The sequence below is a fragment of the Ricinus communis genome, chromosome 7 (assembly GCF_019578655.1).
Source record: "Ricinus communis isolate WT05 ecotype wild-type chromosome 7, ASM1957865v1, whole genome shotgun sequence".
Classification (NCBI taxonomy): domain Eukaryota; kingdom Viridiplantae; phylum Streptophyta; class Magnoliopsida; order Malpighiales; family Euphorbiaceae; genus Ricinus; species Ricinus communis.
In genome coordinates, this window is record NC_063262.1 from 3,317,931 (window position 1) to 3,334,291 (window position 16,361).

At 27.6% G+C, this 16,361-nt stretch overlaps 1 protein-coding gene across 11 annotated transcripts; it reads left to right on the forward strand.

Moving 5' to 3' along the window:
• Positions 1-266: 266 nt before the first annotated feature.
• On the forward strand, positions 267-6,604 carry LOC8289480 (OVARIAN TUMOR DOMAIN-containing deubiquitinating enzyme 7). Of its 11 annotated transcripts, none has more exons than XM_048377216.1 (12): positions 270-586; positions 1,643-1,749; positions 1,947-2,022; positions 2,302-2,451; positions 2,964-3,025; positions 3,401-3,485; positions 3,584-3,733; positions 3,901-4,021; positions 4,819-4,931; positions 5,062-5,159; positions 5,529-5,648; positions 6,163-6,604. In XM_048377216.1, exons 1-11 carry the CDS (start codon positions 536-538, stop codon positions 5,635-5,637), a joined length of 1,122 nt encoding a protein of 373 aa, XP_048233173.1. In that variant the 5' UTR covers positions 270-535; the 3' UTR covers positions 5,638-5,648; positions 6,163-6,604. The 11 variants fall into 11 exon arrangements, 9 of the variants coding, with proteins under 9 accessions (XP_048233173.1, XP_048233172.1, XP_015577520.1 ...); XM_048377215.1 differs by having other exon boundaries at positions 271-586; positions 1,643-1,733; positions 1,940-2,022; positions 4,816-4,943; XM_015722034.2 differs by having other exon boundaries at positions 273-586; positions 4,819-4,943.
• Positions 6,605-16,361: the final 9,757 nt, after the last annotated feature.

The window sequence follows — 16,361 nt, forward strand, 5'->3', positions numbered from 1 at the left end:
AAGTTTTTAAAATATTATTTTAAAAATTATTAAAAATTACGATGTTCAAAATGTATCAGAAAAAATAATACTTCTATAGAAACTTTTATGCATATTTAGCCTAAAGTCATCGGAAATTAATATTTAATTTGGTTAAACTTTGTTTTTGAGATTTTTAGCCTTTTCTTTTAAAATAATAAAGATAATATTTATTTTGCAAAACTGAATCGAAAAAGCTCAGTGAGAGTTGATAATAGAGAAATTCTTGCCAAGTGAGTTTATTCCTCATTTAAGAAAAACAAAAACAAAAACAAAAACAAAAATAGATTCCTAGAGAATTGTCGGATAGCGCAATGGGCCTTAAAAACTAACTATGATCTTATCTGAAGAATCCATGGGCTCTTTCCATCTGAAGAAGCCACATGTCTAATTCGAGGTCCGATTTGACATGTCTGCCGAAGGCAGTCAGGCGAGCACGCACTAACCTCTTCTCCCCATTCTCAGTGTCCAAACAAACAAAAGAAGCAGTAACCAAATTAAAAACTCAGGAAAAAAAATGGTCAAGACTAAACAACAGAAGTCCACAAAACCAAAACGAAACCCTCACGTAAGTTTCTCCAAACAAAAAAGTTACTCTTCCTGTTTTACTATTTTACTTCTGTAATTGCCATCTCATTTTATAATCATCAATCCATTTTTTTTTAACGGTATAACACTTATAAATTCAATAGTTGCTGCATTTTCTATTGTGATCTTAAGTCACTTATTATTTGTTAATTGTGTACTTAATTGTATATGGTTGGAGATAATGAAGCAGTAGGTGAGACAATGAAAGTAGTTTTGTTATTTTTATTTTATTTTGTGATTCAAGTAATTAAGTAGTTGAGACAGTGATAGATAGGTAGATACACAATAATTTAGGCATTTTTTTGGAGTAAATCCTTGTCGAATTCTTGTTGCAGAATCATGTGGCATGATTTCAATTATTTCGAAATGCTTTTTATTTTTTCATTCAAGTTGAAAGAATTGAATTCTAAGAATGGTGGACTTTCCAAACATGAGAATTCACTAAGTAGGTTGAATTGAAACGAGTCTTTGGGCTGAATGCTGTTTAGCATGCTCAAAGAATTACATGCAATTCGAGCACATATTTGTGTATTGTACATATGCACATCATAATTTACACAATGAGTTGGAGTATCACTTTTCATTTTAGCTTTTTCCTTCACAAACAGTTAAAGAAACTGATAGGACTGCTAATAATCTGGCTAACATGTTCATATTCAGCTCGAGCAACAGCATGTCAGTTGCACAGCTGACATTGTAAATTTTGCCCATTACTCCGGAGGAAAGAAAAATGAGGGAGGACGGTGCTTAAATACAATCATTGACGTGTAATCTACAGTAATAAATGTGTTTTGAGTTTTACTAAACCAGAACCCCATTCACTGAACAACTTACCATTTACTTGAGAAAGGTGTATCCATAATCTATTGAGCTACTGATTTGATCCCGGACTTGATGAAAGACGAAGTGCAGTTATTTACCTACCTGTTATAGTTATTGCAGTGCTCCAGATGATTTCTTTTATTCACTTCTTAAATAAATATATTGCCTCTTACATTGTGCAACAAGTACTTAACAAAATCTGTTTGTGATACAGGTGAAAAAACAGGGAAAACAAGCTGATATCACTCAATTTCGAGCTCAGCTGGATGCATTGGGACTGAAAATTATCCAAGTGACTGCAGATGGTAATTGTTTCTTCAGGTCTGTGTGCTCATCCTAACAACGTGTTTGTTATCTGGCATACATTGGTATGCCACTGCATCATGCAGGCATATTTGGACTCCAGTTCTTCTTTTTTCTTTTTCATATGGGAAATGGTTCATGTGCTACTTCCTAAGGAAGAATGTTTGTGGATGTACTTTATTCCTGCTAAGTTATTCACTTTGATTAGTTTGCAGGGCACTGGCAGATCAGCTGGAAGGTAGTGAAGAGGAACATGGAAAGTATCGTGCCATGGTTGTACAGTATCTAATGGTAAATGGCTACTAAAAATATAAATGTCTGCATAATTTAAATAAACAATCTTGCACTTCCTTTTTTTCCCAATCAGTACGTTATCTTGCTTTCTTGCTGCTATCTGGTGTGAAATTTCTCTTTGCTCAGATGAAAATTGAAATTCCAGTTATTTGTTTTTTGTGAAGAATATCGTTGCTTGTTGAGCAGCAACTGACTAGAAATTTACTTTTTGCTCTCTCCCTCTATTATGAGTTACCAACCTGCAAATAAATCTGATATTAGGGTTTCTATTAACAGAAGAATCGTGATACGTTTGAGCCCTTTATTGAGGATGACATCCCATTTGATGAATACTGCCAATCCATGGAAAAAGATGGCACATGGGCTGGGCATATGGAATTGCAGGCGGCTTCTCTAGTTACACGTAGTAATATATGCATTCACCAGGTGATATTTTGTTTTGTGTTTTGTGTTTTATGTCCAGCATTCGTTTGTGCACTTTCACTTCTGGATAGCAGTCCCTTTCCTCTTTCTTTTGGCGTTCCATTAGTTATCACCTTCAAAGTTAATATCAATATGGTTAAGCCTTTTAGTTATTAGTAGGATAATTAATAAACCTTCCAAGAGATTGGAAATATGCATAGCAATTAACTGTCCATCTGGCTTGTCAAATGTACAATACCTACTGTACAAGCTGTCAGGGAATGGAGAAGTGGCAAGATTTAAGTTTCTATTCTTATTTTAGGAAATATGAAACATGGTTTCTTTGGGCAATACAATGTACTCTGCATTTTTCCATGGATTCAGTAAAATGATGCTTCGATGGCTACATGTGCTGAGTAATTATTCACAAGCATATGTAAGCGCAATTCATAAGCAGCCAGAGTTACTGAGCTTTATATATGTTCATTATATATGTACTATTTGATTGAACTTTCTATGTTCATTAACTGATACAGTACATGTCACCTCGCTGGTACATCCGGAATTTTGATGAACGTGGGGCTTGTATGGTCCATTTGTAAGTACACTAGAATATTTTTCATTTCTGCACTGTCCTGTTATCTCATGAATATTTTGATCATTGGTGAGGATCACTTGTGCATTCTCACTAGAATAGTCAAATTCTGAAATTACTCGATACTATATGTACTGTGGAAGGGAAGATCTCATATAAATGCTATTGATGGATTCTGATATAAGATCAAGTAATTTTGGACAATCCCAAACAGTAGGTAAAATGCCTGATCTTAATATGTTGTGTGTAGAGACGCCAGTCTGCAATAGCAGAAATCTTTTAGTTTGTAACAGGAGTGCTAGATTTGTAGCTGGGAATTTTCTTGTAATAGAACTAATTTTGTAATTCTGCAGTTTAATTTGCTAGCATATATTTCAGATCTTATCATGATGAGGAACATTATAACAGTGTGCGTTTAAAGGAAGACACTTGTATAGGGCCGGCCAGGCCAATTATAATAAAGGTTTCTCCTTTTCAATTATATCATCTTTTTGCAAATGTTTGTTTATCTACTTTTGGATTCAATTTGTAAATAGCCTGACAACTTTCAGTTTCTGAAAGGCTGATGCTGACCTTTCAGCAACAACTTGTCAAGCAAAAACTGCAGCCAGTAAGTCCAAAGGGGGAGCTGCTAAGAATAGTATTGATCCAAGTTCCATCAAAGTGGTAATTGCAGGAAGTGGTTGTCAGGATGCTCAAAAAGTTGAACAGGTGAGGAACAGCCTGCAAAGTTTCATCCTGGGAGTTTACATCCTCTTGCAGCATTATTTAGCTTTATCATTAATCATCTTCAGCTTGCTAGTTTATTAGTTTAAATAAGTTTCTTGAAACCTTTAAGGTACATATACTAATTTTTTGCCTTTCTGATCTCATACTAGGTTTTATTACAAGTAGATGGTGATGTTGATGCTGCAATAGAATTTTTGAGAGCAGAACGGGAAGCAGATGACTCTTCACCAGAAAATCATTCTTTTCAATGTCATGCGGATAGTTGTTATGGTAATGTCTGGTCAGTAATTTAACACAAGTCGAGCAATTTTGTGGCTTCTGTTGTTTCTGTTTTTTCATGCATTGTTTTAACATTAGTTAGGATCTTTTCTTTGTAGTTTTGGGCATGAGGCTTATAGGTTTCAAGTGTAATTTTGTTTGCACGTACTAGGAACTTCCTGGCAAAGCTATTCCTAAAGTATAACAGTGGCACAAATTGGTGAAAAAGAAAATTGGCTTTGAATATCCTAACATCTGTTGAAGGAAGATGGTGGGGGCTGCATGATGAGTTTCTAATATAATGCATTATTGTTCTAGCAATTGGTTCCATGCAAGGATTTGGAATAGGCAATTTATCTTTTGTACCACAGAACCTTGTCCTTTTCTTCTTTCTGATTTGACACAATTGATGTTTTGCAAAGCAAAGGTAGTTTTTGAATGTGGACACTTGTTCCTTGGCTTCCCAGCTTCATTGAATGCCACTCTCTTAGTTGGTGTATTCCGTAAGCATTTACATGATAATGACATTCAATTCAAGAAAGCGAAAGAAAATTTCTGTTATTTTTGTTATCTTCTGCATGCGCACATGTTCAAAATAATCCATTTTTAACATGTTTTACATCATGAATGCAATGGGAAGAAATAAGCCACCTGAGGAACATTACAGTTTTTACCATCTGACTGCTATATTTAAGTTAGTTTCACGCCATGTTTGGTTTTCAACTTTGGTCATGCTTTTCATGGTACTTGAGGTTTTGCTCATCCAGTGTTCTTATCTAATCTTCAATACCCCTAACAATATTAAGGAGATTGTAAAGCTGGAAACTGTGAGCAGCACGGCAAAGAGCCTCTAAAGGATACCCACAGTCACGATCCATCTAATGGTAGAACCAAACCGACCAATGGCAATAGCAGTTGCCAGGCAGGTGACAAGGTTTCTCTTTTATTCAGAACTAATAGACCTTTGTTTGGCCAATTCTCACCTTAAGGCACAGTTGGTTACAAATCATTCGTTTCATTTACTTCATATCTTTACGCTTTTACAATTGCAGAAGATAGCAAGAAATAAGACTTGTCCATGTGGGTCTAAAAAGAAATACAAGGCCTGTTGCGGAGCTGTCAAGGCAAAACCCTCTGCGAAGTTTTTAATGTATGCTTCTTCAACTTCTACTTCCTCTCCAGGATCCTTTTTAAGCTCTAGTCTTTAGTTTAAGCTCAATTGCCCAAAAAGTAACCCTAATAACGATGGCTTAGCTATTAGGTTATCACTTGCTTTCATCAGCGAGGACAACATATTCTGGATGTAGAAAACAAAACTGGAAGCTGTTTAGAGAAGTACTGTTAAACATGAATGTACTTAAAAAATTAAAATATATTTTTAATCTTATGGTTATACGTAAGATATATTTATATTTTGTTCCTAAGACCAGCTCTCCAGAGAGTTATTAAGAAGTTCGCCAGTACCATCTTTTCCCAAATAAAAACTTTGTTATCTGATATGACAGTTTTTCTGTGTCAGTAATCAAACAGTTGACTCGAGAAAAGTTAAGAAAGAAAGAAAGCAACGTGGTAAAGGACCTGCAGAATCTGATGGCAGTCCGCCTGATGTTGGTGCACTTTGTATATGAACTTGGTTTTGGTGAGTAGTACCACTGATTTATATAGTTCTATGACACTTTAAAAGAAAATTTTTAAAAAATAGTTGTGCTATATGTCTGTCTTTTCAAGCAGAACTTTTTCTAAATTTTAAGCAACAGTCAGTAGGTTGTCAATGTGGTCTGCTTCTAATCCTAATCTCACTTTAACTTTTATATCTTTTTTTTCCTTTATTGGAAAAATCACTTGTTGGATTTGAATGGGATGCCTGTGCAGCTTTACAATTTTGTTTAACCCAACAAAAAGGGGAAAAGAAAAAAGAAAAAGGATCTACAATTTTGTAAGAGTCTGAACGTGACACTTTAGAGTTAAGATGGTATTGATATTTCCGTGATTCACCTGTTTCTTGTTCATTCACAAGCAATTGCAAGTAATACCTTCATCAATATACTGTGAAACACTTACAAGTGACAATTAAAGAGGAGCTGAATCAATCTTGCAAAATCTAACTCTTGTTTTGTGCTTAATGTTGATCAGTTTTTTTCTTAATTTTGTAGGTCCTCTCAGATCTTATATAATTTCGTATTTTCCTCCACTATCCCTTGCAACAGGCTGATCAGAAGAATTTCTGCCGTCTCCACTGTAGTTCAATGCCTATTGCTATGGTTTAAAAGTTCATACATGTAAATTACTTATCATCAGATTTAAAAGCTAGCAGGATCTTCATCCCAAACTAAAATGTCGTTTCCCCAAGAGGCCACATAGAAAAGGTGCTTGATTATTGTTATCTTTCTAGACTTCATATATACATGCTTTGCTTTTTGGCGAACTGAAATTACAAGGTCCGAAAGGTCAGAAAAGAAAAGGCAACAAAAAGAAGAAAAAAGGAAAAGAAGATACGTGTAGGTAAAAATTTAGAGAAATTGCTGTGTATTGTAGTTTTAGTGATTATGGATATGGGGTTTGATCTTAAAAGTATTTCTTTTCTCTTTTTTTCTTTATGGGTTTCTTCTTTATTCAATCATCCTTATAATGCACATACTAGTAGTATACATGCTGAGGTTCTTGGATTCACTTGGAAGCATGTAAAATTGACCTAAACGAGATGCGTGTAAAATCTCATCCTAATTTCTTCAACATGTTGTCATTTCTATTTCAGCTGTGTGATTGGTCCCAACATCCATGGACAGAAAGTATAAACTAGAATTAAGTTCTTCGAACTTTCAAATTGTGGTCTGAATATGATTATTCCTCTAATATAATATTGGTTGGGACCGAGTTTTTCATTTGTGATAATGTTTGAAAACCTGCCTGCATTGTTTTCCTAATACCCAATTGCTTAGTTGGGGGCTGCCAAGTTTCTATTGGGTTTGTTGGAGCACAAAAATTCACTATTGTTGGGGCCGACAAGAGCCCAACACAAAGATAATTATGTCATATAAAGGAAAGAAAATCCCTATAGAGGAAGAAATAATAAAAATTCCACCATACTAATTGAAGCAGAGAAACACATGGTTTAATAACACTACTAACCCATTTCTTGAGTCATCAAAAGTTGCAAAAATAGAGGAGCAAAAATGATAAAGAATGAGATGGGGCATCATAGTTCCCTTAACAAATACAGTATGAAGATTTTGACTAGTTAAATAATATAATATAATAAAACAAACCCTATGATTAACTTAGCTTAGCTTTACCTAAAAGCAAAATATATATGCTAAAATTAGAAAGTGGATGAAGAGAACTTGCGTCAAAAACCAAGCTTCTTCATTCAGGGAAAGAAGTAGACCCCAAAAGTCCTTGGTATTGGCAAAGCAACAAACACAATAAATTAACAAAGCCCTACTCAATTACAGCTTTTAAATCAGTAAAAACCCATTAAAGAAAAATTGGATTTCAATCCATTTTGCTTGATTTAGAAAAGTAGGTGGTGGTTTTCCCTCTTTCTTGATGGGAGCCTGCCATGATTATTGTATGATAAGACACTCACTCTTTTACCTTCTCTTTTTTTTCCCTCTCATTTCTTTTGTGTTCAAGTGGAAATGTTATCATTCATTTAGGAAAAGAAAATAATTAAAGCAAAGTCATCCATTCTAAAAGAGGAAACTACATAACCCTCCATCTTTTTGTCACAAATGGAAGTTTTCCTTTCCCCACATAGGACTAAGCAATTTTGACAACCACCATAAGTAAATAGTCATTTCTTGTTCAATGATGTAACCCACTTTCTCTTTTCTCAAAAAAAATTTCTTTGTATTTTCTAGAAACCCACCTAGATTTATCACTTAATTTTGATAAGGTCACTAACTATCTTTCTCTTTTTAGATAAAAAAAGCATCAATAAATGTTCAACATTTGAGTATTGAAGGAAAGACTTGCAATATATTTATTACCCTTCCTAATGTCTTTTGATTAGTAGAGTAAGATGGAATTTATAAGCTTTTATTCACATGCATAGTATTCTTTGCTATCCAAGATAAAATAGGAATCTTTATCTTAACGTGGAAAGTGAGTTGTAATGGCAACTTAGAATGCCGCATATTCATTAATAACTTCCAAAGTAATGTAATTGCTTAAGATTCAAAAAAACAATCATAAAATTATATTTCTTTCATACTAAATATATACAAGACTAAACTGAGAAGAAACAAATATAATCCAGAAAGCTTTTAGACATGAAGAATATGAAATTTCAATTGAGGGATAAACATTTTTTCTTACACTAGAAATAATTACATAAAAGTAATAATAAAGAATTTTAATAACTTTTTTGAGTTACAAATGAGGAGATGGGAATTTAATTCTAATATACTAAAACTTATAATTTTAATGTGATTCTTTTGTTTAATTTTGCTGAATCAAACTAAAGGGTAAACTATAAAAGGATTCCTAGGACATTAGAATGTGAATGTAAAGAGAGTGGATTTATTGATCAACCCTAGGAACAGAAGATACTTGTATGATGAATGAATAAAACAAGACTTCAAAGGGATGCTATTCTATGAAACACACAACACTTGAAATTCCGAACAAAATTGAATTATGGGACGGTTTCACACCGATTCGGGTTGAATTTGGTAATGTGAATGGTCTGCAGAAAAAAGAAAAGGTGAAAAAATCAAAATCAACGTAAGTTGTGCTTAGCTTTCACTAATAGAATCTGTCACCTTTAGTTGTCAGTGAATAACAAGATAATTGAAATCAGTCTTACTGATTATTCGAGATCCACAAAGCTGTAGTATTATAAAATATTTAGTACTTCTTTTACATTATACAAGATAAATGTGTGCTCTTTAAGCAGCTCATTTTAATAAAATAAAAGTTATAAAATTATAAAATTATAAACTGACTAGTTTTATATTATAAGAGCTTAGTAAAATATCAAAATATATAAAATGATTTTGTAATTAAATTTCAAATTTTAAAATAAGAATATATAATTTATAATGAGTATATATATATATATATAGCATAAATTCATATATAAAAAATTTATATATGATATGTGAAAAATAATTTATGTATATTATAAGCAATTTAATAATTTATATATGATATTTTTGTTAATTATTAATTTAAATATTATTAATAAATATCTATTAATTAAAATAATTTTAATTAGTTCATATTATTTAAATACTTCAAACGATAAATAGTATAAACTTAATATATATATCGTGTAAGTACTAATATACATAATCGTATATAAAGTAATTTAATTCAATTAAGCGGGCTTATGTGATCTTTGGTGATGAGGTTGTTTGTGTCATCAGGGCCATATTAAGTAGCTGAGCCAATAATAATAATTACATTATTTGATTTAACTTGATAAAAGAATACAATAAATATATCATGTCAGCTTGAATAGAAGTAAAAGTTTAGAATGAATGTGAGTATATGTTTATATATATAAAGTTTTTATAAGCATTGAGAAAGATATAAAGAAAAAAATGTATTTATCTTGTAAAAATTAAAAAAATTTAAATAAAAAGATATATATAGTTAACAATGTAATTATATTTTTTATTATTATTAGAGTATTTAGTAATAAATGAATCTAAATAAATCGAAAATGATAGTTATTAATTAATTATAATAAAAAATTATCTAATTAATTTATTTATATATTTATAGTAATAGATTAAATTCATCAAAATATAAAAAAAATAATTATAGAAAAATTAAGTTGAAAATGTAATAAGAAAAAAATAGACTTTCATGAGTATTAACAAAAATATATATAAAAAAATCTATTCAACTTTTAAAAAAAAATTCAAATAAAGAGTTGTATAATCAACAACATAAATATTTTTTTCATTATTTTTGAAATATTTGATAATAAAATAAATTAAAATAGACTATTAAGATGATACTTATTAAATAATAGTTAATAAAGAGTTATGTAGTTTATTTATTTAGATATTCTTAGTAATATATTAATTTATCCAAATATAAAAAAATTTATAGAAAAATTGTCAGGAATAGAGAGAAAAGCAAGTTGAAAATCTTACTTTCATATATTTTAGTAATAGATTAATTCATTAAAATATAAAAAAATTTTATAGAACATTGTAAGAAAATAGAGAAAAATCGGTTAAAAATTATAAAATATATAGCATTAATTTTAAGACATCAAATGAAAATAATATACTACATATATAGATCTTTAATTTCTTTTCGCTAATCATTAATTTTATTAATTTAAATATAATTAATAAATATCTATTAACTAAAATAACTTTAATTAATTTATATAATTTAGATATTTCAAACGATAAATAATTTAAAATTCATATATATATAGAGTAAGGATTAGTATAAATAATCGTATATAAAATAATTTAGTTTCATCAATAACAATAATAATAATAATTACACTATTTGATTTGACTTGGTAAAATAATACAATAAAACTTGAATAGAAGTAAAAATTTAGAATAAATGTAAATATGTGCGTATATATATAAAAGTTTTTATAAGCATTGAAATGAATATAAAGAAAAAAAATTATTTATTTTATAAAAAAACTTTAATTAAGAAGTTATATATAATTAATAATGTAAGTATTTTTATTATTATTAGAGTATTTAGTAATAAAATAAATTTAAATAGACTATAAAATGATAGTTATTAATTGATGATTAATAAAAAATTATCTAATTTATTTATTTAAATATTTATAGTAATAGACTAAATTCATCAAAGTATAAGAAATCTTATAGAAAAATTTAAGTGAAAATATAATAAGAAAAAAAAAAGACTTTTATGAGTATTAATAACAATGTATATAAAAAATTATTTATCGTTCTAGAAGAAAGATATTATTTTAATAATATATTTTTAGTTTAAATTTAATAAACACTTAAATTTAAATATTTATAATATTTATTTTAATTTCATGAATATCTCAATCTTATTAAAAATAATATTAAAATATTTATATATTATACGTAAATATATTAAATAAAATATATTTAAACATTATAAAAATATAAATAAAATTATTTATTATATTAGATTAATTAAATAATTAAAATCCAGGTGTTTTGATATGGAGTTAGTTAAAAATTAAAGAAAGAAAATACTGTAGAAAGGGCTGTGAATGCATATGCCCAACAGGTAGGGCAAACTCTGATACAAGCCACCCACTTCCCACCAATAGCAGCAGCAGCAATAATAATAATAATGATAATTAATAATTAACTATAATTTATGCCCTCTGAAAGGAAACGAATGGCTGGAGATGATTGGCTTTTCGTGGGCACTTTTGAAAACCTAATATAATATTTTAATGTTTGTCCATCCTTTCCACACTTGGAAAGTCTTCTTTACAATCTTCTTCAATCGCAGAAAACTAAATAAATCAAATCAAGAAAGATATCTACATTATTCTCTTCTCTCTTCTTTTTTTCGGAACATATCTTTTTATAAATAATAATAAATACTATTTCTTTTATAAAATCTTTCTAATAATATGATTTGATATTATATTAAAATCTCTTCAATTTTAATAAAATTAATTATTATTTATTTTTATTTTAGTTGAATAACTAAACTGATAATTAAATATTATAAAATTTATTATCAAGTATTAAATTTATCTAATATATAAAATTATTATATGATCTTTTTCATTAGCAGTGGATCTGTCAGTTTGATGTCTAGATTATTTTATTAGATTAAGATAAGATTGTTTGATTTAATATTTTTTATTTTTTATATAGTTTAACTATAATATATAATAAAAATAACAATAGAATAGAATGATTAGAAATATTTATTTTATATTAATAACTAAAATTAAATTATATAGTAATATCATAATATTATTGTAAATATAAATAGTTTTAAAATATTTAAATTATAGTAAGAAAATGAATATTAAATTTATTATTTTAATTAAATACTATAATTAAATTGTTAAAAATAAAATTTTATTGTAATTCATTAATAAAATTAATTTTGAATAAATTTGATACTTAATAATAAATTTAAAAGTTAAATTGTAATATTAAAATACCAGTTTAGTTTTTGGACTAACATAGAATAGATAGTAATTGATTTTATTAAAATTGAAAGAGATTTTAATGTAATTAGAAAAAATAGAAATCGACTTATACTTTACACCAAATCACGAAAAGTAAATAATAATTAATCCATATATTATTCAATTCCACAAGAAAGATATCTAATAACTAAATATCTCTAAACATGCAATATTAATCACCCAGGAGTTTAGAATTATTGTCGCTTTTCCAATTCAGTCAACAATAATTTGCAAAGCCTTGTTCCTAGTTAGGTAAAATAGTTTAAATATGATTAAAATAATAGGTATCTACATTTTTAATTCTATATATTTAATTTTAAATCTTAAAAACCATATGTCGGATCAAAAAATTTAATAGCTTTTAAAAATGACAGTTATCAAATCAATGTATTAAATTCACTATTTAAATTTCTTAATATTTATTGTATTCAATGCTTAGAATTCAACACTATTATTTTTTAAAATATTTAGTTTTTAGCTTTAAGAAAAGCTAGAAATGCGATGAAAACTACATTTCAAAAGAGAAAATCGTGAAAACTATATGTAGGAACCTGGAGAAATATTAATCTTCCATTCTTTCAAAGGCTTTTACTTTTTTACCCCTTTTTAATATAATCTTAATATTCTTAATTCATATATTATGATTAGTCTTATACATTGTTTAAAACATTTTAAATATGATGAATTATTTGCTTAAGGCCTTTCTATAAGATTACACAAGGATGATATTGGCAGATTAAAGTTCATGTGGATTTTTTCTTTTAATTTATTGATTTTTCAACGGATTTTACTATATAATATAAGTAATCTTTTATTTGAATATTTTTCAGTGATCAAAAGAGATTTAAATTAGACATCTTTATAGTTTTCACATATGAGACTATTATTATATATACCACTTTTAGATTAATCTATATTTGTTAATTTATGAAATTTTATTTTACGCACAAATTTACTGTTGCATAAATTTTCATGTCTTTTTTGTAACTTTTAATTATATTTCCAACATTAGATCATTAAGTTGAATATTGGGATGAAGAAATATCGCATCACTAATCATAGTAAATTTATAGACTTAGTTACAAATTAAATTTTGAACTTGCCATTTTTTAGTAATTTTATTTAGTTATTTCAAAGTTTTAAAATAAATATTTATTTTTTTAATTTATTTTTAAAAATATTTTCCGATAACAGTTTTTAAAATTTCACGATAAAAAGGTAATATAAGAATTTGATTGTGCTTACTAAAACAAAAAAATTTATGAATCGACAAAAATAGTTTATCCTAAACTTAATAATATAACCATTCAAAATCTCATATATGTGCATTCGTTCACATATTTTACTCCTAAGTGCAATAGATTTTTTATTAACTTAGTAATTTTTATGTTAGTAAGAATGATTGATTTGTCATTCCATTTTTCTAATTGTAAAATTTTAAAAATTGTTACCAACAAGGATTGTTGAAAATAAATTAAAAATATAGGTATTTATTTTAAAATAGATGAAATTGTTAAAATGTGTAAAATCTGATATTTAATTAATAACTAAGCCTAAATTTATATGATCAACTTAAATATAATGATGAGATTTTTTATAAATGATAAATTATTCATGAGTTTATTAAATAATGTTCTATGTTCGTATAAAAATTAGTAAAATATTTAGAAATTAATTCTTGATAAAAATAAATGGTCCTGTGGTGAAACATATTTGCCACTTAATAATTGTGAATTTTCTTACTATAATTACAACATGTGATATATTTTTATAATTTATTACAATTATATTAATTGGTACATAAATCTATTCATCAATCATGAACAAAAATTAACCGATATAAAATAAAACATCATAAAATAACTCAAATATCATAATTATACTAAAAAGTTTATAATTCTATACAACGAATAGTTCCATTTAAGAACTTCTTCATGAAAATATATTAATTTAGATATAATAATCATTATTTATTCTGTTGGACAAAGATTTCAATAGTTAATCATGTGCGGAAATCAAGAATCAAACTTTTTCCTTTAAAGGAATTAATTTTTGGATTTCCTCATGGAGAGAGATCTTCATTAAAATAAACTTGCAGCAGAGGTGAAACAAGAAGCAAGTTGCAAAGATTGGTGGGAGTTATTAACTGTGAATGTGGGGTCAATAGCCCTGAGTGTATCTTGTTTGCTTGATCTTTTTTGGGAGTTCACTTCCTCTTTATGTGTGTTTTTGGATCAAAAAGGTGAAAACATCATCCAGATTTTCTATCATTATATGTTACTTGGTGGTCATAACTTAATGGTTCTAGATATATGTATACAGCAAAGGTTCGTAAATTTATAGCAGATGATTTTCTTTTTTCTTTTTCTGTTCTTTTCTTTGCCAAAAGATAACAGAATGATGAGAAAAAAGATACAGAAAATAGTGGGTCAAGTAATATGCTTACTCTGGAGCCAAACTTTTAAGGGCATCTGATCTTGTGGCTATATGGGCAACCCACAAAAGAAAGACTCTGCTGCCAACTTAACCACATCAGCTTAATTATAGTGTCAGCTTCTTTATACCCAACACGTCTTTATGCATGATAAAAATATATAAACATTTAGTATATAAAATCTAAAAAAATTAAATTTAAATCTTATTTTAAATATTAAGGATTAATATATTTCGAAATTTTATTTTATTTAACTAGTTTAACTAATAAATATGATAGATATATTTATAATTCTTTTAAAGTTTGAATCTATTTAGTTTTTAAATATTTATCTATTAAAATTAAATTTATTTGATCCTGAACCTATAAATTCATAGGGGTACTTGAACCTTTATGAAAAAAAACTGCTTAAAATTTTATCTTTCCAAGATTGATAATTATGTTTATACTCTCACAGTTTGCAAGTTGCTTTTACAGCTAAGTCATAAATAAATCTCAAAACGAAAAAAAAAAAAAAAAAAACTGAGACAGGCCAAATTAAATAGAATTATGTGGCGGGTTGAGATTGCGTAAACATTAATGGAATGATCGAACCAAATTATATTGAAGCATGGAAGTTGCTAGTATATTTCATTTTTGGATATTCGCTTAATGCTATTAATAAATATATATAATTATTGTGAGAGTTAAAAATAATTATAATATAAATTCAGGTAGTTCTTTAAATATCTTTTTTTTTTGTGAGAGTTAAAAATAATTATAATATGTGCTGTCGTATTATTTTAATTTTTTTTATTATAGATAAAATATATTTAGTTGGTTTATATTTTATTTAATAATATAATCATTAATTATTTTGAATAAAGCCGAGATAAATAATACTAGATGTGCATTGGAGTATCTCATCAAAGTTTGTACATTTTTAGCATTTAAATCGGTTGCACCAACTTATATAGGTTATAGGTTTTTATTAAAAAAAAAAAAAAAGAAAGATAAAGAAGGTGGACCAATTATAAACAAATATCTAAAGAGAGGGTCAAATGTTGCTCCCATTCATCTTTCCTGTTTTGGTCGAATTGCTACCATTCATCTCGATACATTTACCAAAGCTATAATTTCTTAAGTAGTGATAACTAGTTGCTAATAATATAATGATAGCTGATCCATTATTATTATTTTCTTTGTCTAAGATTTGTACCTGAAATTCTTTGTATATTAACTGTGATGGTATGACATGGAGAAACGAACAAGTGAGGAGGAAATGAAGACAGAATTTTGACTGGCTTTCAAGATTGCAGGCCTTCAAAGAACAATAGTATAAAAACTAATGGAATCTCACATTGAATCAGAAAAGTATGACTAGGGAACGGTTTGCTACAAGGAAATAACACTTTCTTTTAGAAAGTCTCTTTGTACATAGCAAGTAATCTGCTTAAGAGAACGTAAGTAGTGTTCTTTTAGTTAAGTAATTTAGTTGACCAATGTATATACTTACTTACATATGTAAACAAATAATAATAGTTTTATTATGAGTATTATTATTTTTTTAAATATATGACAAAAAAAAAACAAAATTTCTATTTTTTAGAAATTCAAACTGTATGCCATCACTTTTAATTCTTAACTTTAAAAAGTAACTTTCTTAAGAATTTCACTTTTTAAAAAGTATACTATTTATACCAAATAAAGCCTAAATTAATTATATATATATATATATATATATATATATATATATAGGAAATCCTCTAATCCACTATAAGAGTAAAATTGTGATT